The sequence below is a fragment of the Ceratotherium simum genome, chromosome 19 (assembly GCF_057802395.1).
Source record: "Ceratotherium simum simum isolate JZ-2026a chromosome 19, ASM5780239v1, whole genome shotgun sequence".
Classification (NCBI taxonomy): domain Eukaryota; kingdom Metazoa; phylum Chordata; class Mammalia; order Perissodactyla; family Rhinocerotidae; genus Ceratotherium; species Ceratotherium simum.
Window position 1 is genome coordinate 56,771,319 of NC_141918.1, and position 27,502 is coordinate 56,798,820.

Here is a 27,502-nt window from a genome sequence, read left to right on the forward strand (position 1 = left end):
CTTTCCAATTGTACTCAGATCACACACCCAGTGAAGTGGCAGGCCCAGTGTTTGAACTGTGATTCAGCCTGGGGCCAAACCTGTGCTCTGAAGCAGAATGTCCTAAAAGACATGTAGGTGGTCGCCATTACTGTCCCCATTTTATAGATGGTTGAACAGAAGTCACAGGCTAGGAAGGGGCAAAGCTAGGAGGGGCTCAGAGTACGTATTCCTTCTCTGGTCCGTGAGCTAGATTCACATGTGAAGAAAGAATTCAGGTCTCTTCCCCACCAAATTACTAATGGCTCTGTGGTGTGTGTGTGTGTGTGTGTGTGTGTGTGTGTGTGTGTGTGTCAGATGGGTTGGGGGAAAGGAAAGAGAATATCATTTACTGTTGAGGTGTTTTTATGTTTTATAACAAAAGCCAAGCAAATGTTGTCAGAAAATACAAAGCTGAGTGACTCATGGAAGAAGAGTCTCCTCTCTGTGGGCTGGTGGACCTGAGCTTCGGGGAGCCCATCAGAACTCGGATCTTACGATGAGAAGGAGAGGGTGCTTTTGAATTCTGTGCCAGCGTGCAGTCAGCGCCTGGGTTGGGGAAAAAGAACAGGCCAAGTGGAAGGACTATTTTCAAATCCCCTCTCACTCATGCTTTAATGGCAGAGTCTCATTTGGGGCCATTTATCTAGATGGTTAGTTTTGATGTTCATAACTGTGCACTTGTCTTTCTGGAGTGGCTTCTGAAAGGAATGATCATTAGTGAAGTTTGAGGGGAAATGGATAAAAAGCCTTGCCTTCTCATAACAAGGTGAAATCCCTTCTTAGCCTTAAGCGCTGAGACACTTTAGACGATTTGCAGCAATCTCTAGCATTAAGGAAAAATCCAGTGTTCAATGAAAAATGTTTAATTTCTGAACCTACTTGTGGGAGGTTGATCTGATGTGCTTACAAGCATGTGATTTCTGCGATTAATGCAGGGAAGTGTCTGAAATACGTGCTTCTGCTAAGTAAACGGTTCTCAGACAGCCCTCCCTCTTCGTGCTGCTGAGATCCACTGATGATGGTCTTCTTCTACTTTGTACACACATTGATAAGGTTCTTACTGTGTTTTTCTGCCATGCTTCTACTTTGGTATGACTGTATTAGACAGACATTAAAAGTATATGAAAAAGTAAGGAGCTGACATTGAAAACTTAGAATTGTGACTTTCATTTTTAAATAGTTTATGCACTATTTTTTGAGATGAAGAGATTCTCGTATTATCTATTAATTTCTTTTTTTGAGCACCACCATTTCCAAGTGCCATGCCATTTGAATACGTTTGAGAACAACTCTGCTATGTGTTTTAAACCTTTTCCCCATTATTGTCATTAAGCAAGTACAAATGTTTTTAGAACATCCTCAGTATTTACTGTGGATGTTATAGAGTTCCTAGTAGAGTGGGGACAGCCTGCAATTTTTCAATCATTGATTCAGCAAATACTTGACTGCTTCTTGTGTGCCAGGCACTGTGCTGGGTACAGAAGATCCGTGGTGAAGAAAACGAAATCAAAACCAAACAAAAACAGAATCTTCATCTGTTTGGAGGCTAGTGATGGAGATAGAAATCAATGAAATACAAAAATACACGTAAACTGTGATAAATGCAATGAAATAAAAATCCAGGAAGCTAAAAGAATATTTATAATCAAGCATGATGGAGGGTAGACAAAGAGGAGGACAGAGGAGGCTAGTCTCAAGAAGCAACATTTAAAGTGAGTAAGATTTAAAGCATAGGAATCAGACAGGCAAGGAAGAAAAGATTGCTGTATTAGGATTCGTTTCAGCTAAAATAAGGTAGACGTTTATTTTTATTTTGCATGAACTTGAGTCAGTATTGGCTGAACCACATTCTCAGAGACCCTTGGTTCATGGATTTGTTTCTCCACCTTGTGGTCCACAATGGCGCCCCATCCCCAGCCCACACGTCTGCATTTCAGCCAACTGGCAGGAGAAGGGTAAAGGACACTTCTGCTTACATCCCGTTGGCCAGAACTCAGTCATATGGCAACACTCAGTTGTAAGGAAGGCTGGGAAGTGTAGTCTTTATTTTGGGCAACCATGTGCCCAGAGTTCTGCTCTTGAAAAGGGAAGGAATTGTGTTGAGAGATCTGGCAGTCTGCCACAGTCACTTATCACATGAGAATCACAGTCTGGCTTGTTTTCCCCCAGCCAGAGGCAGCTGGCACATCATCCCTTCTGCCACCTCCTGCTCTTTTTTTACTGCACTTTTCTCTGAGGGAAGGGATGACAATGCATAGGTGAGGTTAGCTAGGGTCCAATGGACTGCCTGCAGTGGCCTATTGTAATCTCTCCAATTGATCAATCCTAAACTCTTGACTTAGGCATGACTGGAAAATTTCACTAGTTAGTAAGTGAAAACTAATTACATATTAGTATTGTTTTTATCCCTTTGGTTGCCTGGCAGAGCATCTGGCACATGGCTTACAAATTGCTTGTTAATTTGGTTATTGACTAATGGCGAGGAGAAGGAAACACATGTGGTAGTTTTCAGTGGCCCAACAGGATAAATGACAAACAGAAGAAACGAAAGTGGTGATTATAGATAGTAATCTGTGTGAGTTCGAGATGAGAAAGATCGACACAGATTCGCACCTTGGAATTGACGTGCACTCACACATCGTCAGGTCCTTCTTTCTAAAGGTAGATTGAAGTTGGAGTGGCTCAGATGCTTAGCTGGGCTCACACAGTTGTTGGTAGCAGAACTGCTTTTTCAGCCTGTTATACTTTTCTGGAAGGGCTCTGTAGCATGGCTAGGAGTTGGTCTGGTCTTGGGTGTGTGGTTTTGGATAGGTGGAGAGGAAGACTTTCCATACCTGTGTTTGAGTTTACTGCAAGGTCAGTGTGCGTAATATGGCTTCTGAAAAATAGGAAAACGTAACGAGGGACGAGGAATCACTTACAGTAGATAGGCCTTCACTGGGCAACCTGCAGTGGCCAGTGTGTCTGTGAGAGGGGCAGAATGGCCTGATGTACCTGTCCTGTGGAACAGTCAGTGGACTCTTGTTTGTAAACTTCTCATTCCTTTTGTTCTTTCATAGTATCTGGTAGCACAGCTTCTGGTCCTAGAATGCCTGGTGATCTTGGGAAAGTTACTTCATTTATCTGTGCCTCAATTTTCTGATCTGTAAAATGTGAATAATAATGACACATAGCTCCTAGGGTTGTAGTGAGTCTTAAATGAGTTAATATAAAAGAAGTGCTTAGAATAATGCATGGCACAGGGTCAGTGTTAGCTTTCATTTTTGTTACAGGTATTAGAAAAAAAATATGTGTAGCATAGTAATAAAATGAACACCTCTGAACTCACTTAAATTATGAACCAGAACATTAGAAATACCGGGGCCAGCCCAGTGGTGCAGCAGTTAATTTCGCACGTTCTGCTTTGATGGCCCAGGGTTCTTCGGTCCGGATCCTGGGCGCGGACCTAGTCACTGCTCATCAAGCCACGCTGAGGCAGCGTCCCATATAGAAGAGCTACAACTCTACAACTATGATACACAACTATGTACTGGGGCTTTGGGGAGAAAAAAGAAAAAGAGGAAGATGGGCAAGAGATGTTAGCGCAGAGCCAATCTTCCTCAAAAAAAAAAAAACAACTACCACTGTTTTATGAGTTTCTTCTTATCTCTTTTTCTTCCTCTGTAGCCCCATCCATTCAGCCTGTAACAGGGTAATTTTCTTTTATAGTAATGGAAAAGAAGAGTGTGTGTTTCCTCATATATATTTCTGATTCCTGAAAAAGGACCTCATCAGATTTACTACTGTTGAATTGTAGCTCTCTTGCTTAAAAGAGGAATTTTGTAAATTATATCAGTTATCCACCTCGATATATTTAGGGTCCTAGCCATTAGCCATGATTCCACGGTCTGCAGAAAACACCCCACTATTTATCTGTGCCAATCAGTATCTCTTCCATCCTACTGGGCAGAGTTCATGTGATTTGGGTATTCTAGAAGAGCCTTGTAATTATTAAATGTTTAACATGGAGAATCAAGTTGGCGTTGGCCCTTTATAAGCTCTGTCCTGCGGGGCCTGATGGGTCACGTCTGTAAGCATTGGCTGTGAATTGTCAGAAGCCTCATGTGTATGTGGACAGACTGTCGAGATCAGGCACCCATTCCAGGGAGACTCTGAGAGGGGAAGAGAGAAGAGGAGTAAGGGTGTTATCTGGAACATTCTGATGAAATGTACTTCTTAAAAATCTAGCTGTGCGATTAGGTCAAAATAAATTAGTTACCGGTTAAACGAGAAAAGATAATTCATTGATTTTTAAATTTGTTTTCTTTTAGACTTTATTTCATTGGTTGTGGATATATTTTTATTACCAACAATATATAAAACATTGTGGGATTAAAAGCAAAACATTCAAAGACAGGGTTTATAATCTAATAGGAAAGAGATACAGATGGACACAGTTACCATAATTCAAGGTAGTTGCGTGTGTTGTAGCAGAAGGAAAGTTCGGTGGGAAAAGTCAGAAAGAGAAACCACGTTCAGCTGGGCAGATCAGCATTTCAAGGAGGGGATGCTGTTTGAGTGGGACTTAGAGAGGTGTTTGGAGTTCAGATCATTATATTGGGAGGGAGGGCCTTCTGGGTGGAGAAGAGAAGGCCTGGAGACGGAGAAGCACAGGTGTAAACTGGGCTTAGTGAGGGGTAGTCGACAAGCAGCCTGGAGGGGAGGCTGAAGCAGATTCTAAGGGGCCTGGTCGGAGGAAGCATTTGGGACTCAGTGGAGGTCGGGTGCCCTCAGAGGAGGCAGGAGAGTGACGTGTTCAGAGCTGGGGGTTGGGTGTTGAAGGGGGTGGGGGGCAGGGTTTTGCAGGAAGCTCTGGGAATTAGCAGAACCAAGGCAGAAGCACTGGTGAAATGGCTTATTGTGAGAGCCCAAGCAAGAGGTCCCAAGGACTTAAGCCAGGTTGGTGGCAGTAGGAGGGGTCCCCTGCAGCTGAGTGCACTGAGCTGATGCGCAGAGAGAGGACTGGGAGTAGCTGGTGACTGGTACTGGCTTAGGCGGTAAGCAGGTGAGGAGGGAAAGTCTAGGGTGATTACAGGGCTGGAGCCACAGCTTCTGGCTGAATGATGGGTTATCAGGGGCTAACTTAGGAGAGAGAGAGTTCATATTGTCAGAGATCAAAGAATTATAATCTTTTAAGAGAATAATTTAAAGAAATATAAGTTGTTTAACATTACAGACTTTCCGAAATAGAAAAAGTTAATTGTAAACCCCTTCACCATGACTGGTTTTTGTATATTCATTTCTAATCATGTCTATGTGCTTACAGTTATAGTCATCGTGCATATGGGATTTTATTTGTTGCTTTTCACTTAACTTTAGATTATAAGCATTTCCCACATGGCTGTATTTGTTCCCTTAAGGATAATTATAATGGTTGCACAACTAAGAATTTTAGAGCAGGAAGAAATTGTTAGCTGTTTACCATAGTAGAGACTTAGTGTGGTTGACATGATTTTCATGAAATTGCATATATTCATTTGTGATGTTTATAAGCTGAAAGTTGGGAGAAATGTTGACTCTAGAAATAGATTCGTGAGGCCTCTGGTTACAGGTAAGAGTTACAAGAGTTTGCTGAGGGAGAGAGTTTTGAGGGAGGAGAAAATAAGAACGATTCACTTATTTGTTCAAGGGAATTACCTCAGTACATTATAATTTAATGTTGATATGTTTTTTTCTACAGATATCACTGGTACAGTATTTACTAGAATTAGGTGCTAAGGGCACATCTGATGAATATCAGTGTATTTCACATTTATTGCTGATGGCAACAAATAAAGCCAGAAAAAAACCTGAGACATGACCTGATAAGTGATTTGAAACAGTTTCCAAACTGGGGATTCAGAGGTCTAGAAAAATCTTCTGTTGACTAAAAAAATCTCTCAGAATAGCTATTTGCCAGAATTTGGGCAGGTTGAGCCCATTTGGCACTGTCTAGGGACATTTTTGGTAGTCACAACTGGATGAGGGAGTGCCACTACCCTCTAGAGGGTAGAGGCCAGGGATGCTGCTAAACATCTATAGTGCACAGGACAGCCCCCCAAAAAGAATTATTAGGCCCAAAATGTCAATAGTGCTGAGGTTGAGAAACTTGCATCAAAATAAGAAAAAAATGCTTATCTTTGGCACCCACGTTTTAAGTTTAGATGATAAGAAGATGTCTGAAATTCTGTGTTTACTTTGTGAACCCACCCCCTCACCCTAAAGATACACCTTCTGCTGTCTTCAGAAGACCGAGCCTGCCTTGTTGTCTGCACAACAGACAGTTCAACAGAGCTAGACCAGGAGGGAAGGAGTCTGTCTGCATCTCCCGGCCGAGGTGCGCTTTCAGCGGTTCACGTTCCACCAGGCTGCACTCGCAGGCGCTGGGCAAGCCCTGCACCCGTGGAAAGGCGTTTGGTGTCTCCATATTCCCCTCCTCATCACTGAATTTTCTGTCCTCGTTTTTGCTGAATTTGAGAGAGTGAAAAAAGAACTTGGAGGCTTCTAAAGAGAGAAAGTATGCAATTACTTTTAATTTTATGAAGTTTCAAGCCAATATACATGAGAGGCCAGAAGGAAATGTGCGTTAAGTAACAAAGCTAAATTTTCAGACAGAACTAGAGCTGAGGTGTGAAATGCACCTGGCATTAAGGATTTGGGGGGAGTCTGCCCCTCTCCATGCACCAGGGGACAAGGCCTTCTGTGGCTGTTCTCACATTTTAGTTACTTTTTTGAGCTAGAATAGATTATTTCGTTTGGTTCGATTTATAAATAACATCTGGTCTTTGGAAAAATCAAACTACAATCACTTCAAGAAGCACTCGTGTAAATTAAGATAATTTTAGTAGTTTAAGAAAGAGGAGAAGAAGAATTCCCTGTTCATTCAATACGCCCCCATGTCCTTGGTGTGCCTGAGGGCAGGTTGACTCCCTAGATCAGCTCACCTCTTGATGGTACATTGTCTTCTTCCATGGGTTTAATTTATTGATTGTGTGTGTGATAACACATGAAGTTTAGAGATTCATGAAAAGATGAAGATGGCATTACAGTGGGTGTACTGTGTGTAGACACTGATATGCTTTCCCGAGCACAGTGCATTTTCCCAGTCACAGTTCTCATCACAGCTTATTGTAACCCCTTATTTTATGACTTCTTCAAAACCAGATGTCAGCTCTGCAAGATCAGAGATCAGGATGTCTTTTTGTTCAATGCTGCCCACCCAGCACCTAGCACTGTTACTGAATACATACCCAGGTTCCTTACCCGCCACACAAGAGGGGCCAAATAAAACTGGAACGCCAGGCTTATGGCAAGGAAAGAGTTTTTATTTCCGGTGACGTCAGCCGGGAGATGAGAGCTCTCAAATTCATCCCGTCTCCCCGAAAGATGGGAGGCAAGGGGTTTAAAAGGTTGAGAGGAATGTGGCTGCTGGTAGGGAGGGGGTGCTGTGGCCTTGCTTGTCTGCGCTTTCCAGTCAGCCTGTATTTGGCCTTGTGAGGCTGCTTGGAGGGAGGAGGAGGGCGAGATAAGGGAATCGCAGGTGGGTGTCCTTCAACCGTCTCCATGGTGGATGGTGGATTCTGGCGCCAGGAAGCCAAGGAGTTGAGGTCTGAGAAGCTTTAGCTTCTTGATATTTTCTGGATATCAGTTTCCCTGTAACAAACCTCAAGAACTAGTAATTAGCCAAAACTTCAGTGTCAGCCCAGCTTGAGGCTACCTGGGCTTTTAACAATTTGTAACTTCTATCTGCCTTGTGAAGTTCAGGGATACAAAGGTTTAAAAAACTGATATTTATGTATGAATGTAACTTAGAGAAGCACGGAAAGAGGATGGGTGCTTTTGGTTTTAACCACATATGTGCTGGATTTAATGTAGGGGAGCTGACGTCAGGGCCGGCATCAGCACTGCGTCTGACCCCTGGCGACACTGCAGTGAGTACTTGTTGAGTGCATGGATGAAGGCCTGAGAAATGTGACACACAGCTGAGGTGTAACATGGACATGCAGTTGCTACCCCGTAGGTTCAAGAATCACTTCCTCACTCCCACGTTCCCTGGAAGTGGTCCTGTAGAGGACTCATCTGGAGCCTTGGCGGAAACCAGCTCTTTGACTCATGAATCTTGAGCAAGGTACCATTTACTCTGTTGAGTGCAAAAGACAGGTTCTCAGCAGAGCATAGCAGGAGATGTCAGGCAGGGGAGTGTTCCTGAGTCTCATGGGAGGTGCCCTCTGGTTAGCAGAGTTGACTTTCTCCCTGTCCCAGGTGAGGTTCTGCCAGAGAGCTGGACATCCTGAATGGGGGATCACTCAATTCTGATTGCCCTAACCAGCTCTTCTAGCTCCAGTATTATTACCTATGTGGTTGCAAAAACTGCCTCCAGTCAGTCACAACACCTGGATCTGGCATTCAGATTCCCAGGACAGTTTTCATCTGTACCACCAGGCTGTCTTACCACTGTCTACACATTTTACAGTAATGACTAGGCACATAGATGCACAGTCCCACTGAAACTGTGAGGTTGGTTACTCATGTGGACAGTACCAAGAGGGACTGAGCATGGGACACAACCCACCACACCTCCTGGGGCCCAGCAAGTTGATGTAAACATGGTGGGCATCAAAAAGGCACACCTTACTACTAAGAAGCTTATAAATCTCATGGGGGGTGGAGAGGGCACACAGATTTAAGTGGTATATCTAAACTGCTCCAGGGCCGGCCCTGTGGCTTGGTGGTTAAGTGCGCGCACTCCGATGCTGGTGGCCCGGGTTCGGATCCCGGGTACACATCGAGGCACCACTTCTCCGTCCATCCTGAGGCCGAGTCCCACATACAGCAACTAGAAGGATGTGCAGCTATGACATACAACTATCTACTGGGCCTTTGGGGGGAAAAAATAAAATAAATAAAAAAAATCTTTAAACTGCTCCAAATAAACAGTATAGAATAAGCCTTTTGTATTTTCTGACCATTTTGTAATTGTCACATCTGTAGAGTAATATATTATGCATTTTGAACAAGGTATATCTTTGTTACCCAAAACATATTACTTTATTAATATCTAATACAAGCTTTGTGAATTATGTGGGAATGGGGGTATATGAGAGATTCCAGCCAGATTGACTAGAACAGCAGGGAGGAGGTGGAGGAAAAGTGGTAGGACGACACCCAGGTTTCACATATGGTGACCGACCACTGCCTTCTCTTCTGGAGATTCCCTGCCTCCCTTCACCAAATGCACCCCAGTCAGCGCATTGGCACTGGAGTGACGAGGATCTCTCTGACTTTGTCTGCATCTCATTGTCTGCTCCATCACTCTGATTTCCAATTGTCTCCGTACATCTGGTTTCAGTTGTGATGTGTTGCTCTGACCAGTCCTGAAATAACATGTGCAAGACACCTAAGACAGGGCGTTTCAGTTGACTTGCAGTAAGTCCCAGCCTACCTTTGTAGCATCTTCTCTAGCCTCTACCTTCATGCTTCCGGGCCTTTACTGGTGACGTTTCCTTGGCTTGGTACACCTTTCCCTCCCTTATCCCTCCTGGATCAGTGCTTTGCTGTCATCTCGTCTGTGAAGTCTCTGTTCTCCAGAGTGCTGCTGTCTTCCAGCCTGCAGAGCTGTGACATTCCTCACAGTTGCAACAGCACTTACTGCCGTCAGCATGAGGACAGTTGTGCAGGCAGTGGTGTCTCCAAAAGATGGTGAGGTTTCGGATGTCAAAGATTGCACTTGCTTTGTGTTTGTGACCCCAGCAAGGAGAACCTTGGTGAACAACGACTTGAACTGATTTGGCGCCTGAAGGGAGAACATGAAGGAGAGAGAGGGTGGAGCTGGGTCAGAATGGTGAGATCTTGGGGCAGTAGAAACTGGGGGCAGTGATGTAGAGTAGAATGCAGACTTCAGAGATTTATGCTTTTGAATGTGCATACTCTGAATTTTTTTTTTTGACTTAAAATGTGCCTAATTGTTTACATTGGAATGGCTGCCATGAGTTACATCAGATGGAGACTTGTTTCATCTCTATGAGAAGACAGCCTCGAGATATGCACTGTGTGCACTGTTTTTTTAAACATTTAGTTAATTTGTTCCTCTAAATATCTTTGTGAGGTGGGATGGGGATTTTAAAGATAAGGGGATAGAGGACATAGGCATAGTCACACAGCAGTTAAGCACCGAGTCACATGCACCACAATCACGTACTAAACACTTGGGTTTAGCCCTGACATCGCAGCCCCTGCTCGTCACGATTGCCATCGCAGGGCCGGGTGTTCCCGAGGGAGGAGCCCCGGGAGAGGACTAACCCAGGGTGATCCTGACCCAAGGAACACCTGTGACGTGGCCCTTGTCATCATTACCTCCACATCTGCCCCCTGTTCCTGACGTGACTGCGCTGTCCAGACTCTCATCACTTGTGCCCAAGTCCTGCAGTAAATCAGCTTCCCTTGCTGCTTTCCAGTCTAATCTTTTTTTTCCAGGGTTTCTATACACATTTTAAATTGAGGGGTTCCTCTTGTACATGGTGGCTATTCCGTTGTTGTGTTTTGATGATTAGGGTTTTTATTAGCCCTGTAATGATCTCTCCCTTCCCATGGAAGGCTTTGCACCTATCTTCCTGTTCTCTTAGCTCATCTATGGAGGCCGTGCCAGCAAGCTCAATTGCAAGATGCCTGTCACTCAGGTTCCTGCTGTTCAGTGATGATGCAGTTAGTATGCTTTAATGACCCTGTGAGGGATGTATTTTTAATGGAATTGCCTTCAGTATTTACGTCCTTCTGTTTTCCTTGAGACCAACGTGCTCAGAATGTGAATCTAAACCCTTTGCCCTCTCATTATGCAGTGGGAGTCAGACACATTAAATTAATTGACTGTGGCCCTAAGTTTCCTACACCCAGTCTGTGTTTTAATCCAGTGACTTAATGCTTGCTAGGCATTGGGCACGTGAACCGTTAATCCATTTATCATTTTTGGTAAGTTACTTCTGTCTGCTGCATCATCCTCAGTAGACACTGTGCCCTTTATATATCGTGTGAGTCATGGGGCTGTGGGCACTGTCAGCCCTGTGATTAAAACCTGCTGTGCTTCCAACACAATAAACTGCGCATGAGCTTCAGGAGCCAGTTTTCTTAATGTGCTTCACTTCCGTTGTTTTTTGTTTTTAGTTTTTGCATATAGCTCAGTGAGTCTTCGGATAGTAATGGCCAGACATTAGGTATGGAGAGCCTTGTTTCAAAGATCTTTTGAACAGGATCAGCGTTGGCTGGGCGCAGGGATCCTCAGTTTCCTTCAGACTGTTGCTGGGAGGCCTCGCTCTGCATTTGCGGGCTTCCCTGTGGCAGAAGGAGTTGAGCCTCCTCTGTTCCCCTCAGAGTCTTGGTTACCAAATATTACCAACTCGACACCCTTCATAAAGACTTCACCATAGGCACTTCTCCCACTTCCTCCAGCCACTGCTGCCAAAAAGCAGCTCTTGCTCACAGAAAACTGGGTTGGCTTTTGAAAACTTCTTTCTAAACCTACTCTTGCACACCTCGTATGAATACCCAGAACGATGGAAGGCAGAACGTTGATCGGCAGTCCTATAAGTAACGTTAATTAACCAGTTCAGACAAATATTTGTCATTGATATTTTCATATTGTAATGTGTTGCCGGTTGTTATTGTAAATACTCAAAAAACCGAGTGCCCAGATGGACTGACTCACCTCCCCACCTCCGCAGACTACCACCTCCACCAGCCGTTCTCTCGTACCCTCCCACCCGCCTGCCATGAAACATGGTGTAAAACAATAACTCAAGAAAGGGAGGCTGCACCAGGTAGCGAAAAATCAAAGACAGCGTCATCTGATAAAGCCTTGAGGGCCTTTCAGATGCCCAATGGATGTTATAGTCTAATGGGAAGATTCTAAGTAAGAAAATAAACGAACCAGTGGTTTAGGAGGCTGGTGTGTGTTCTGAAGTAAATGAAACAAGGCAATGGGATAGAGGCCGTTTTAGAGAGGGCCGTCAGAGAAGGCCACGTGCCTCTCTGAGGGGGTGACGTTGGAGTCGAGAGCTGAAAGAAGCCCACCCAAAACATGAGCAGCATGAGGAGCAAGCGCAGGAGGAGCCAAGGACAGGAGGGTGTCAGGCAGAGGCACCCCCAGGACAGAGGGACAGGAAGAGGTGGCCTCTCCCAGCCCGACTGGGTCCTAGTGACACTGCTCCCCTCGGCTTTCATCCCTTCTTGCGTGCCAAACCCTGACCCCCAAAGAGAGCCATTAAACAAAGCCTTTTCCCGTGAGGCCAGGGGCAGTTGCTCCCACAGTCCCTCTCTTCCAGCCAGCATAGCTCTGGGACGATTTTCTCTCCTGGATGTCAGGCACTTCAGGATCCAAAGACAGAGGAGCAGACCCACAATTAACTTATCTAACCTTGTGACTAACATGGGCAAAAATCCGTTTTTCCTTCTTTAATTACATACATGTTTGCTTTCCCCGAAAAACCACTGCTCCTAGGGCTGGCCTGGCTGGTAGCTAAGACTGAGAGACTGGAGGGATTCCTGCCCCACCTGACCGTTGCACTTCTTGGTGTGCTGATTAGGTGTACATCCTCTGCTGGGTAAACGTGCTAGGCTTCAGTGCTCTTTCATGAACTGAGCAGAACCAGATGAGAAATACGTCAGAAGGCTGCCACTGACAGGCCAAGTTTCAGGCAGGATGTGGCTGCTTTATGTCTCGGACTACCAGCGAGAAAAGTTGCAGCTCAGAAGCCAAACGGACAGGCGAGAGCCTAGCCTCTTATCTACAAAATTAGAAGCCATTCTTAAAATACCCCAGGCTTTTATTGATCTATTTCCTAATAGCGCTCTAAGTAGGAAGTGAAATTTTTAATGGTCCTTAAAGATCTTGCAAATGTCATCAACTCATTGTGTACAGATCTTGGAGGATAAGGGGAACCTGGGACTACTAAGTAAGGCCCGGGCAGCGTTCTGGGAGAAATTAGAGGAGAGAAGAGGAAAGAGTGCCTGTGAAAGAATTTCTAATCCCATGTGGATTTGGGAATGGGACAGACACAGGAAAATACAGTGAAGCTTGGGTCTAGCAGGAGGTAGAGATGGTACTGCCGGTGGTTCAGGGCATGGAATCAGATTACTTGAGTTCAAATCTCAGTTCCACAACTTGTTTCCTATGTGACCTTGGGAGGCTTATTTAATTGTTCTGAGCTTCAGTTTCCTTATCAGTAAAATGAGGACAATCATAATGACACTTATTAAAAATATCAGTCTAGATAATTCACATAGAGAGCCTAGCACCAAACCCGGCCATGTGGTTTTCTTTACTGTTGGACAGTCCTCCTGGAGTTGCTGTGGAATGGTTTCTGGCCAGTCTTGCAGTGGTCCTTCCCTTAGGGAGGGGTTAGCAACCTTTGCTTTTTAAATATTAGTTTCTATTTTATTGGGCAATGTGTGATCACCAATTAGCAGTGGGTGGGACAGAAAGAAGCAGATAGAGCCAAGAGCAAAGGAGTCGTAAAAACAGGACCGCACAAATGGCATGTGAAATGGAAACTCATTTCTAAATTTTTGACTGCTCTCTGTTCTTCCTTCCCTCACTTCCTGGCTGTTAAAGGTTTTACTCTGCATAACCTACACCCCGACCTTTGACCTGAATGGGAGCGCGGTGCTGAAGATTGCAGAGGTGAGTGCCCACTTCTCCCCTAGACTGCCATGCTGCTCGTGTTTGTGTCGCCTGCTCACAGCCGCTCTTCTCCATCTGGGATAAGTGTTGGGGTGGAGCGGGGCCCTAGCAGTGGGGTGAGCCTTCTCTGATCATTGCTGTGGGAAGCAGGCCGTGTGGTCCAGCATCTGTGGTCGTGATGCTCTGCATGCTGTGGTTGCTGTGAGGCTTTAACCATGGAAATAACAGTACTGGTTCTCCCTGCTCTGCTACCTCGACCTATTATTGTTCCTACTGTTGCTTTCTTGGTCTGTTTTTCCTAAGATTAATTGAAAAGCACTTGATTTTAAAAATAGTTTTTAAGAAACCAAGTATGAGATTTAGAGAGATGTTTATTGATTAACTTCCATCCCATCTCCTAAACCCTGCTGAATGCATTTTGTGACTATCATTGGAAAGCCTTCTCTTTCTGTCTGTATTACAGCCTAGGGTGGTATGTACCTTCCAGCACTCCCGAGAGTATGTCCAACAGGAAATTTGGCTTTGGGCTGCTGGCATGTGCCTTCAGCTTTTGGAAACATCGTCGTTCCAAAGCTGTACCTTAATATGCTTAGAATAATTTTCCTTCCATTTCTTGATAAGAATATCTTCAGGATTCGTATGTTATGACAAGAGTACACATTCAGACCTCAAAGAGGCAATGGTTTTCTGAATTCTGAAATTATGGGGAAAGAGAAAGCATGTTAGTGCTCATAAGAGTTTTTTTGTTTTGTTTTGTTTTATGGTAATGATTACCATTTATTGAGTATACCAGGTAGATGCTAAGCACTTTAGGCATATTTTCTTTTTTCTTCTTTTTCTCATCATTAATGAGGTATAATTGACAAATACAAGTTGAATATATTTAAGATGTACAACTCTATGTTTTCAGAAACATACATTGTGAAATAATCACCACAGTCAAGCTAACATATCTGTCCCCTCACATAGTTAACATTATCATGGGTAGTATTTTAGTACTTAGATTGGCCAATACATGTGCTTTTATGGTATTGTATGACATTAAAGAGTGCAAATTAAGAGAAAGCTATTTTTGAACACAGAAAACATTTTTATGTCTCTATCAAAAGAAAAAGCAGAAGTTAGCTGACCCGTCAGTACAATATAAATCACTTCTCAAATGCCTGTTGTGTAGGTAGAATGTTTTTCTATAACACATTTATATGTTTTACTCTATGTAACTAAAGAACTAGAATAGCTACCAGTATTTTTAAATTGAATTTTAAGGGACACCTGTGAGTGCTCTTATTGTTTGCAGGTTCACTTTTTTTTTTATTGTGGTAAGAACACTTAACCTGAGATCTACCCTCATAAATTTTTAAGTGTACAATCCAGTAATGTTAACAGTGTTGTGCAGCAGATCTCGAGGACTTATTCATCTTGCGTGGTTGAAACTTCATACCTGTGGAATAGTGACTCCCTGTCCCCCACCCCAGCCCCCGGCCACCACCATTCTAGGCTCTGTGTCTGGGAGTTTGTTTTAGAGACCTCATGCCAGTTTGCTTTTAAAATGACAAATGTAGTTTCTGATCATAGCAAGAGACAGGACTGGTGTGTAGGAGGCCTGTTGGCCCTTTGCCATGTGAAGGACAAGAAAGGAAATGCACATGTCACCGCCCAGCCACTGCCCCGCCGGTCCCCCTGCTGCTGGAGCTGGTGCAGGGGGACAGGGTGTTGCAGAACCCTCAGGAGGGGAGGGCTGCCAGGGATTCCCAGACGCCCCTTGAGAGGAGGAGTGGGTTGCCTTTATCATCCTCCCAGGAACCAGGTTTTGAATGAGAATCTGGAAGCTTCAAGATGTAATACCTGAACAGCAGACACGCACGGCCAGGGACACCAAGTCAAGGGTGTTCCCTGAGGGCGTCTGGAAGCCAGAGGAAGGACTCAGCAGGCCTGTCCAGACAGGGTGAAACGTCGAGCACGGAGGTCTCTACCAACACCAGTACAGAAAAACACACTTGTGTTCTGAGGAGGACCTCAGCCCCCGAGCCGTGTAAAGATGCAGGCCTCCGAGCGGTAGGGTGAGAGCAGGGCTCCGCAGCCACCCTGTTTGGGTGTAATTCCGGCTCTGCCACCTCCCCGTGGTGTTGCTGTGGATACCTCCCTGTCTTCCTGTTTGTTCCCTGGAAAGGTAGTGCTCATGGTACCTGTCTCGTAGTGTGGCTGTGCAATTAGACAGGAAAACAGAATCCACATGAGGAGCTTGTAGTGCAGATCCAGCTGCGTAGTGGGTGCTCGGTCCATGTTAGCTGCCTTTGTGCTGGAGCTGCAGGTTGCTGATGATGTCCAGCTCCCACTACATAGTGTCGATCTGGCCAGGACCCTGAAAGGATGGGTCATGGATCGGACAAGCTTGCTCCCGCTTCTCATCCCGCCTGCAGCCCTCTGAGGTCCCCTAGCTGGAAAAGAGCTCCCAGCAGAACATCAGTGCAAAGGTAATGAAGCAAGGCCAGCTTTGGCTTGTCCATCATGCCAAAGGCTTGGGACTGTATTCCTCTGAAGGAAGGACGTGGTGAAGATCTTGAAAACAGACTTTTCATCCTGTATTTGATAGTGGAGGTCCTCCCTTTACAGTGTGCAGGCTCCCAGAAGATGTTGTTAGTTCCTGCCTCTCCTGCAGACCCACAAGCAGATCCTTCACCTCCTGTCCAAGGCAGGACTTATGTCTTGGCTGCCAGTTCTCCCATGCCTCGCTAGATCCTCCACTCTGCTCGGGTGACTGGACACGCTGGAGGATCCACCAGCATAGCAGGGTAGGGAGGCTGCTTCGTAGCAACACCAGAGACACCATTTCAAAATGATTTTGATAAATGGCAGAGTGCAGACTAGCTCATCTGTGCCAGTGTGGTACCTGGCATAACCACCAGCTTCAGGAGAGTAAGACCCCGAATCTTCTGTCTGGCCAGTCCGTGGGTAAGGACATTTACAAGCTAATCTGCTAAGAGGGGCTGAGTGATCCGTGAGCACGACGAGCACACAGGTGCCAAGGTGGGGGGTTCACTCTGTCCCACTGCGCTGATCAAGAAGCCGCCCACAGAAACACCCTGGAGAGCTCCCCCTGCTGAGGAGAGTGGACCTTTATCCGTCAGGCATGGCTGCAGCTCAGCATGTGTCTGCTGGTTTCTCTGCGGCCGTTCCCTCTCAGACTCAGTCCTTCTGAGGAGGCATGAAGACATACAGTGTCACTCATGGCAAGACAAGTATTTAAACTCAGAGACAGTGTTATCCAGCTCTACCTAATATTTATTTAGCACTTTCTCTGTGCCAGGCACTTTTCTGAGATCTTTACCTATATTAAATCATGTAATCTGCACAACAATACTGTGAAGCAGGGAATATTATTATCCCTATTTTTCAGATAAGGAAACTGACACAGAGAGGTGTACCAACTTTCAAAAGTCACACAACTAGAAAGTAGTAGAACGGGGATGCAAGACTGGCCCATAAACTGAGCTTGTGGTCTTTACTCTGTGCAACACGTGCTGTCATCAGCTTGGTTGTGGGAGGCCCACTCCTGGGGGCCCTTTGCTTGCCCCTGTGTAAAGGGTGGTCATCCTAAAGGGGCTACCTCTCCCCTCGTCCCAAACCATGCTCAGGCACAAATACCCTGCAGACACAATGTTGACGTTAAACTAATCTTGCCTTTGTCTTTAAAATATATCTTTTTATTAAGAGAATTGTATGCATCAATTCACTGCTAACAGTGCTTAAAGATCACAACAGGAGACAGGCTTACGAAAGGTTCCCATGTAAGGTTGACTATTTTCAGTAGTTACTTGGTTGAACTTAGACTTTTCTTCTTTCCCCTCCTGAAGCTAACTCTCTCACATATGGGATACTGACAGGTGCAAAGCTTTGGAGGCCTTACTTTTAAGTTGGTGATTCTCGTTGAAGGCTGCACATGAGACTCACGTGGGAAGTGTTAGCAAAAATAAGATGCCTAGGGTTGCCCCAGAAATTCTGAGTGTTTTGGTCTTGGAAAGGCCTGGGCATACACATTTTGAAAAAGCTCCCCAGTGATTCTACTGTAGTCAAGTTGAGAATAACTGCTGTGATGGCTACCTTTCCCTCCAACCAGCCTTTGCTGTAAAACCGTGTTGAAGTGAGCTGTCATGTGGGCCTCCAACCAGGTGCTGTTGTCAGGGCCTGGGAGCTCGTTAGAAATGCAGAACCTCAGGCCCCATCCAGACCTACAAATCAGAATCTGCTCTACAACAAGATCCCCATGTGATTCATATGCATATTAAAGTTTGAGAAGCGCTGCCACAAGGGAATGTTGGTATAATCTCATTTTAGATGATGTTCTGCCAGATGTATGGACTTAAAACCCAGGTGAGAGCTGCCTTGCATCTCTGCCATGGCTGATCAACCCCCAAGAGTATGGAGCCCCACACAGCAGCAGCATCCTCTCAATGGCAACTCCTCAATAAGTACAAGCTCTTCTCCTAATCCCTGGCATCTTCTCTTTCATCATCTCCTCCTGCCAAATCACCTCCACATTTCCCCCTCCCATTTGTCAGTGCTTGATATTTCTCAACCTTATTTCTTAAATGTTTTAACAATTTAATCTGCTACAAATGTGTTTTCACCAATAATGCCCGTTGTCAGCCTTTAAAAAAGGAGGATCATGCCACCCACCCCATTCCGTGTTTATATAGTCTGGCATAAAATGAGCACAGAGTAGATCTATTTATATGAAAAGCATAACAACAACTTACATTATAAATAGAAGCATAGGGATCAGTAGTTACAAATATTAGATTATTAGATGAATAATGTATAGGTAATTTAGGGTAATAGTAGACTCATCTGAAATCATTGTTTACCTCAGATACACAAAATAGGAATAAACATTTATAGGCCTTCATTTTATCTTTCCTCAAATTTGCAAAATAGCTTAGAGCCTTTTGGTTTTCACCATAGAAATCACTTAAGAAATGCTTTTTCATCAACAAAAAGAATTAACTACATAAGAGAGTTATACTGCCACAAAAAATCATAGTATTCTTGTAGACTTACTGAAACCCAATGATTTGCACACTTTGAAGGGCTTTTCATCTGCTAATTTAGCCTTTGAAAATTTGTATCTCTGTTTTTAAAGCAGGACATTTCAGCCTAAAACTAGCGCTTAGCTCCTGGAAACTTTCTTGATTGTATGTGAACTTTTGATAAAAATAAGTCTTTTCACTTAAAGAAAAAAAGTCTTTTCTCTCATTGTCACCTTTAGCTAGGGAGACAATTTATAAAAACACCGTAAAATAAACCATTTAAAACTCCTGTGGAAATGTTGGGAAAGAATCCAGACGTGTCTCTGGTATCCATTGACTGTACTCAAGGACAGAGCTTATGCTGAAACCTGCTGATCAGGAAGTAGGGTGTGCGCTGAAGTACGGAAAGCCCCACGGCACTGCTGAAACTGTAAAAGGATCAATAAGTGCTTAAAACGCAAATAAGAGGCACTCCTTGTGTGTGTATCTATCTTTAACTTACTTCATTAAACTGCAGTAATGACGATTTTTCAGAACAGGGTCTTTTATGATGCAGGAGGAATAAGAAATATCACCAGATTTAGGAATGGACAATTATGAAATATCCAACATGTGTTTTCTGTTCAACTTCGTGAATCAAATAAAACTCCATATGGATACATAATCCTTCTCTTCATTGGTTGAAAGCTAGACCCAAGATTTCTCTTAGTATAATGCCCAAATTAGCAGATATGTTGAGTTTTCCAAGGATAGTTACCTTAATATAGGAAAAAGCTGTGGGAATAAAAATTGCCATGGTCTTGTGGTTAAAGAAGAGGTGGCATCATAGCCAGAAGCTCTGTGACGCTAATTTGAAGATGGTTAATGACCTTGTTCCATTGGAAAGGTTTGGGACATATTCTCATGTCTGCTGAAGGCTCCTCTATGGGATTTCTCAAAGTAAGAAAACCTAGTTCATAAATGTATATTTGCTGATTTGATCTTATTGACTCACTGGGAAACTTCGGTCTTTGATTCTGTCACATGCTGTCGGGTTTAGGCAGAGTCTGTCTCAAAGACCGTTGTTTTTTTCTTTAAGATTCTTACTTTCAGGGACCTCCCTCTTTCACTCCATCTACCCATCCATCCCTCAATTCCAAAACACTGATTAATAATAGTAGCTACTAGTGGTTGAGTCCCTAGGGCGTCTCAATGGTAGCATTTTACGTATGTTCTCTTTTAATCGCTACCACAACCAAGCTAGATAAAGAATCCCAGGGAAAGTGAGGTTAATTTACTTGCCCAAGTTTCCACAGCTCGACATTCAAATCTAGAAATTTTATATTTTAAATATATGGTGTTAACCATGCTGTATTGCTTCCTGGCTACCCTCAGTCTTAGAAAAGTTGGTAGAATCTTGACGTAATGATATTGACAACTGACTGAAATACTTAGGCATCTTCTCCCCTTGGACCTTTACCAAGGCATTTAGTTAGATAATGGCTGTATGGTGTTTTTACATGTGAAGCAGAAGTATTGATGCATTTCACTTTTTTTGTGACCATAGATTCGAGTGACCACTAGGCATATGCCACTTTCTTGGGTATCTTTACGTACTGATACTCAGTTTATCTTTTCTGACCATTATATTACCGTTAGAAGATCTAGAGTTTAGTTCTACTTGTTACCCTAGGGAGCTTAAAAAACACTGAGGCTCAAGACCTGCTGCCAAAGATTCCGATTTAATAATTCTAGTTGTCACTAATCGGGCTGACTTATAACTCTTGAAATGTTCAGAGATACTTTTTGTTTTTAGTCTAATGTGGTAACAGTATTTCTGAGACATACCTCCAATAAAATATTCTACAATTAAGGGGCAGATAGTGTCCAGACATAACCCAGAAGACAAGAGCACAGATGACCTGACCCATTTATCTTGGAAGCCTCTCATTTGTTATGTTCCCTCTAAGACTGGGAGGAGTAACCCCACCTCCTGGCAAGGGATCCTGGACTATTGTCTCAAACCAGTGCGTAAGGAACCGCTGGAGTAAGGAAATCCCGTTCTAAGAAGCTTCTCCACTTGTCCTTCTGGAAACTCTTTTGTTCCTTCTGGAAACCGTTTCTTTTCTACCTCGTGGGCCCGTCTCTTTACTCACTCTGGTTTGACTCCTCTGAGGTGTCTTTTCTTTGGCTACTTACTGCTGGATGGGCTTTGAGCAAATGAGTCCTTTTGCAAGGAATTTCCACGCTTCCCTTTAACCTCTGACTTGCATGGCTCTTGAAGAACTGATTTGGAGTTAGAAGATACATAGAGAAATGCAGAGATCCTCTCTACTTCATTTTGGGCTGGTGCATGGGCAGAGGCTAGAGTTCAGTAGACGCTCTGTAGACCAAGCAAAAGGCTCTGCCTGGGAAGGTGCAAGAGTTTAAGCCATTTTAATAGGCCAGCTTAAGCAAGAAGAACTTGGAGGAGGAAGAGGGAGGTCACAGTCAGATTTGTCCATGTGTGCCTGGGCACTTTAAGAATTTCCTTTTAAGTTGAGATCCAAAAGGAAAACCAGCAAATTTCCCTACCCAAACATGGTGATCAGACTTACTTATACACATATTTCTTGGAAATAATAAAACAACTTCAGTTCACTCTGTGTGTGTATGCATCAGCAGGACCCATTTGATGAGGTGCCTCCTGTCACATACCCACCTGTTACAGCTGGTCACCTGCAAATGGCCTGGCCATGGAGTTGTCGTCTTGATTCAGGGTAGACTTTAGACTTGTAGTGATAATCAAAATTTTCTTTGGTTCTAGTGTGATCAACAAGCTTTCATAGTCTTCCCTGTGTGGAAGACATTCCTTTGCTTTCTTGTAGCTTAATCTCTGATCCTCTCAATTTTTTATCACCATAAATTATTTTTGAATAATTTATTATTCAAATTATTGAATAATATTATTGAATATCCACCACATTCCACCACACTGCTTCATATTTAATAATAGTGATTTCACCCTGGGTTTAACCTAGTACTGTTATTTATCAGTTTACTTACTTGATATAAAACTTTTATTGCTTATGGCCAGCTTGCAGACTTGTGTTTTCTTGTTCTTTGTCCTTCGGCTTTTGTGGTTTATGTTGCTTCATTAACGATTTGTGTTTTTGCTCACAGTTGTGTTTAGCATGCCGTAAAGCTGGATGTCCACAAATGCATGAAATGATCAAAATGTCCATCACGAAACTCCTCACTGCCCTGTGTCTCCGTGTGTTCCCTGGCGATCAGGGGCCTGTGGCTTTTCACAAGGTACTTGACTCGGCCCATTGAGCCTCTGGCTGATGTGCAGGATTGAGGCTTTTTAAGTGTCAGTTCTGCACTACGACAGCAAAGGGCATGGGAGGTAGAAGTGATATTGGAGATATGAAAAGAAGAAATTGATGAGCCCTTTCCAGAAACTCAGCCTGCCTTTGGACTCGGTATTCTCTTGGCATCTCTGATTCAACGTGTATATTTTACCCTGCCTCAGCGTAGAGGAAGAAAAACATTCGCTAAGTGAAAACGCACTGACCTTGAATACGGTGGTCATAATGGAAACCCTAGTCCTGTGAACCTTACTGATTTACCAGTCTATTAGTAGTATAGCAAGTTTAAGAAATATTTCCTTAGAAGATGTCAGGATAGCTGATAAGGCATTTCTTTCTGGGGACCTAAGGGTAGTGATATTATCAGATACATGGTCATTTTTATATTTAAAAGGATAGCCTTTTGTCATATTAAGTATTTATACTCCCGACTTAGTAGAATGAGCTTCTTAGATCAATACTTTGTTTTTAGCAAAGTAAACATGCCTGTGTTTTCCTGTAATAAGACCCTCCTGCAGGAAGTCACCGGCAGTGTTGCACTCTGGGGTCAGCAGTGCACACGGAAGCAGTGGGGACCTTAACACTCAAAGACGTGCACTTGGGGAGTTCTTGTCTGTTTACAGCACTGTCTGTGTTACTTAAAACCCGGTTCCTGCTGTGTGCCTTCTTTCAGGACTCTGCAGTGACTGATAGAGTTTTTAAGGGAGGTTGTTTAGTGGGTATGGCTCTCAGTATTCGGGAGAATTGTGTTTATGTTGCATGTAGTTCAGTTCTCAAATTAGTTACTCTTTCATCTTGAATGCTGCTAAGGTTTAAAATTCCCCCTTAAATTTATAATGTCAGAGCTTAGAGATCTTATAAAGATCAACAGTTACAAAGACTCCTTGGGAGAATGTAAGATTTAAAGAGAACTGTTCAATTCTGAGGTACAAATGGTCCTAGTGTACCTCCTTACACTGTGGAGAATTTGGTTTCATCAAAGTGAACACCACCCTCACTTAGATGTATTTTCAAGGTTTTTAAACCGTTTCATCCCATTCAAAAGTAAAAAGCTTTTCAGGATTAAAACACATACTTTTTTCTGAGTATTTATAAATTGTACCTTCAAGTACATTATAATGCATGATCATTTGAGAAAATAAATTTAAAATTGACATGCCCTAAATAGTGTTTTGAAACATAGATATTTTGGAACTTGCTCTTTAACTTACAATGAGTTAATCTAAACCAACTTCCAAATATACTTTTGAATTTTAAATGCTCATTTAGAATATTAAACATTCTAGAAGAGATAAATTAAACTGTTAGAAAAATTTACTTTTACCTAGTTAATGTCACCAAAAAGATTATTAGCGTGAGGCCGGGCAGAAAGCTCTAGCTTAAGCAGTAGCAACAGCAAAAGTCAACATTTAGTCTCTCGCCCATCTCAGTTATCCATCATCAAATTAAATTTGCCATTTAGGTGAGAATCCTGTATTCTCATTGTGGATAATGTTGGAGTTATTCCGAGAAAAATAATTCAGGGACATTAAATCCCTTTGTTTTCTTTTTGTGGGACTAAATATGCTTGGTAAAACGGAAAGGATAACACACTTTAGAGAGAAAAACATGGGCAGGTTTAAAGCATCCATGTATTCTTATGCCCATCCCTGTAGCTTCTAGAAGAATTAGAAGTAATAAAATATGAAAAGTCATGATATTTAACATCAATATCATCAAATAAGGGATTTTTTTTTCAAACTGGGATTTCATCATGCTACAGCCATCAGGAAGTCTTCTCAGGTTCAACTAGACGTTCAGACTCGCAAGACCCAAATAGGCCACAGCCGGAGTCTTGTTTACTCAGCAGGTGTTGGACAGGGAGCCGCAGGAGGTGGGGGACCAGGAGCCACGGCAGGAGCCACAACAGGTGTGGGACGGGGAGCCGAAGCAGTTGTGGGACAGGGAGTGCAGCAGGGCAGGGCAGGCATGTATGGCTCATGGGAGTCCAGAGGCTGGTGCCGGGCTCTCAGACATCACCTGAGGAGCAGGACGCTGAGAGCCACCTCAGTGGGTGCACAGCCACCTTGGCTTAGGAGCCCGTGTTTCAACTCTGTGGGAACCAGTATTTCTGTAACAACGCCATGAGCAGAGCTTGCAGAGTTCCCTCGGAGGGCGTGACCAAGGACAAGAGTCACCCAGGGAAGCCCAAGCCTGTGAATTCCTACCAGGTTTTCATATTTCATTCACAGTTTTCCCAGTTCAGATGCAGCTTAGTTATCAGAAAGCAGTTTACTGTAAGCCATGCTGCCTGGTGACACCGCTGACGTCCACGTTTATCAGATTTCTAGGAGAACACCACAGCTAGAGGGTTAATCCAGGGTCAGATTGTTTATAGAGCAGGAAAAGGAGTTTCACTAACCCTTTCCTCACACTTCATAACTCAGCAGTTAATAAATTCTGTCCCTCTGTTGCCATGGAGGGAGTTTTTCCTGATTAATTTCCAGCCACCTGAGTTTGTTCTAGATAGGATTATTTGGCATTTCTAACAGTCACGAATTTCCATTGTCCTGTGATACTCAGAAGAATAAGCTTGTAAAAGGATAATCCTTAGGGAAATATTACTTTTCCTATATGCTTAAAAGCAAATTCCTAGGGATTTTAAATATTTATAGGACTTATTGATAACTAGTCCTAAATCAGGCTGACTTTCTGTTTAAAAGAGATTTAATATCCCCTCCAGCATGTTGGTAATTGAACTGGTACCTACCGAGCGTGTGTGTTGCTGTCTTATTTTTCTACCAGGTGTGCATTGAGACATACATGTGTAGCTGTCACCAGCGCAGTATAAACACTGCTGTGCGGGCAACTCTCAGTCAAATGCTGAGTGACTTGACTTTACAGTTACGACAGAGGCAGGAGAACACGGTGAGCCTCGCGGTGTCCGCACCTTCATCACGGTCTTGCCAGCCTTTGTGTCCAACTGCATGCTGTGTGTTCCATGTTCCACATGGCCCCCACTAGGGCTGCTTCCTGCCAAAACAGGAGAGAGGGCTGGCTTGGTTTAGAAGAACATTTATTTATATAAATTAAGTTCTTTAAATATATCTCTGCCTGTTTTACTCTAAAGCTTTGAGAGTTGTTTTTCCATACAGTTTCTATCATTTTTTAGACATTATTTTAAAATTCACTTTTCTTTTTTAATCATTTTTTTAAAACTCATATTGAAAATTTTTATAAAAACTACTGTGATATATTAACAAATAGAAGTAAATTTGAAATTAAGAAAAAAATCATTGCAGTTAATTACCTACTTTGAGGTTTGGTGTGTGTGTTTCTCTGTTAACTAAAGGTTGTGGCCGGGGTCTCCTTCACCTGCTGGTGCCATCAGCTTTAGGAAAGCTGAGTTTGCCTTCTCTCTGCATCAGAGCCCACCAGAGCTTTTTGCTCTATGCTTGAACATTGTCGAAAATGAGTGGTCCCAGAAGAAATGTAAATGTAATTGGCTTCTTGTATATATTATCTTCTGGGGATGTTAATGAGGCAATGATTCCTCTTCAAAATTGGTGTTTTTAAAAAAACTGCCTCTGTAAAAATTCAGATTAAAATTCTTTTAGAATCTGCAAGAAGTGTTCAGAAATGAACACTTTATTAGTTATTTTTTAGAATAGGAAATCTCAGTGGCTGTCTGAAACATCTCAAATTAATTTTATGAAAATTAAGATTTCATGTTTAACTTCAAAAATTTCTAATTTTTAACTTCAAATAGTTTCTAATTTTTTGAAAATCATAGAGTTGAGTGGAACCTTAGGGATGATCTAGTCAGATTCTTTTATTCCTCGCAAAGCAGATGAGGAAGACGCAGCTCAGAGAGATGAAACAGAAATCTGAAATTGGTGCTCTTATCAGTGGAAGAGCCGGAAGGAACCTGCCTCCCAACTGACTCCCAGTCCAGGTTGTTAACGTGCCAGCCTGGCCGCCAGTGTTGAGAGAAGCAGCGCTCATCTGAAAAAACAAATACTGATTTTTTTTTTTTTGTATTTGCCACATCTAAAGCCCAAGTTTCTATTAAAGAATTGTTTTCTTTAGATATTTTTATTACATTAGCTTATTCTTTGTTAAAAAGTATTTCATTCATACTAGCATTTTGAATATGGTGGTGTGGGAATATTAGTTTAAAAGAAGTTTGTCTATAAACAGAAAACATATTAAGAGAAAAAAGTATTTTTACCGGAAACAATCCATGATGTTGAGAATTCTTGTATTAATATACGATCATATTCCATCCTTGCTAAATGCCAACATGATGAAATACTATAACAGTAATGATATTTTGATGTTTTAAGATGAAACATAAATGGGACTTTGTAGTTTCAAAGTGACATCAGTTGTGTTAGTTCATTTAATCTTATCTGTTCAGTTCTAAGCAGGAGAGCGTTAGGGTTCAGGTGAGATGACCGAGCCTTTTAGCTCCTGGTGCTCTTCTGTAAGAACCATCGCAGGTGCAGCTGCAGAGGCCTGGATGAAACTGGAGAGTTGTCTGCCTCTGTGCCCTGTATTAGAAGAGCACTTATTTGTGGCTAACCAGCTGTCTGGTCCTGCTCATCACTGACCATCTGCACTCACCCCAGCCAGAGACAAGATCCCAAATTAGGTGGAAAATTAGTGCTTCCTGTTGTTTCGTTTCTATTACTCTTGTGGTCCCTGGAGATGTTTCCATGTCCCAGAAAAAGACAGTTCTCAGGATGCTAATATTTGAAGATTTGTGATGTCTACTAGAGGGAGACACGTGTTTTGCCACCTAAGAATGTTTATTTTTAAAAAGCTGTTAAGGAGAGTGGTCTGTAGGAATGGTGAGTTTCTCTCATGGACGCTGAGCATTACCTAGGGAAGGTGTGTGTAGTGTGTAGCATCACTGAAAAGCCCTCATGGGCCATCTCAGAATTAGGAAGACTTAACTGCAAGGAAATAAATCTAGAATGCCAAAGCATTAACATGAAATGTATCTTTGACCTAATGTCTATCCCCCCTGCCCCCCAGGTCAGGACAGATAACCCGATTTGATTTTGGATCCTCAGAAACCCTGAGTTATTGTCAGCCTTTATTGTTGGATTATTTAGAAGATAAAAGCCATTGTTAAATTGTAAGTTACTGATTTCAAAAAGCAAAAATGCCACATGTAAATATTTGAGGGGTAGATGGTGGTGTTTCTCCTGTCCTTAAAAATGATTCAGGTATATTACCTCCAGAAAATGTTGTTCTAGCTGTGTGCTGAGCTGTGGACACGGGCACAGCATTTCCAAAGAATGATGTGGAAGCAGCTGAGTTTGCAAATTAATGAACAGAGAATGGTAGAAATATAACGAGTTTGAAAAAAGAAAAACAGTGCCATGGGATGGTGATATGTCTAGTTCATTAGCGTGAAGAGGCCCTGTTCTCATCTCCTAGTGCTAAGA

General features: G+C 43.1%; 1 protein-coding gene across 4 annotated transcripts in view; it reads left to right on the forward strand.

Moving 5' to 3' along the window:
• Positions 1–27,502, forward strand: part of ARFGEF3 (ARFGEF family member 3) — a 165,581-nt gene that overhangs the window by 44,639 nt on the left and 93,440 nt on the right. The window contains exons 5-7 of one of the 4 annotated variants that reach the window (XM_087444176.1): positions 13,643–13,711; positions 21,880–22,011; positions 24,852–24,974. In XM_087444176.1, the coding sequence (XP_087300302.1) occupies positions 13,643–13,711; positions 21,880–22,011; positions 24,852–24,974 (324 nt within the window). The remainder of the gene's footprint in view (positions 1–13,642; positions 13,712–21,879; positions 22,012–24,851; positions 24,975–27,502) is intronic. The other 3 variants (XM_087444178.1, XM_087444179.1, XM_087444180.1) reach the window with 3 other exon arrangements.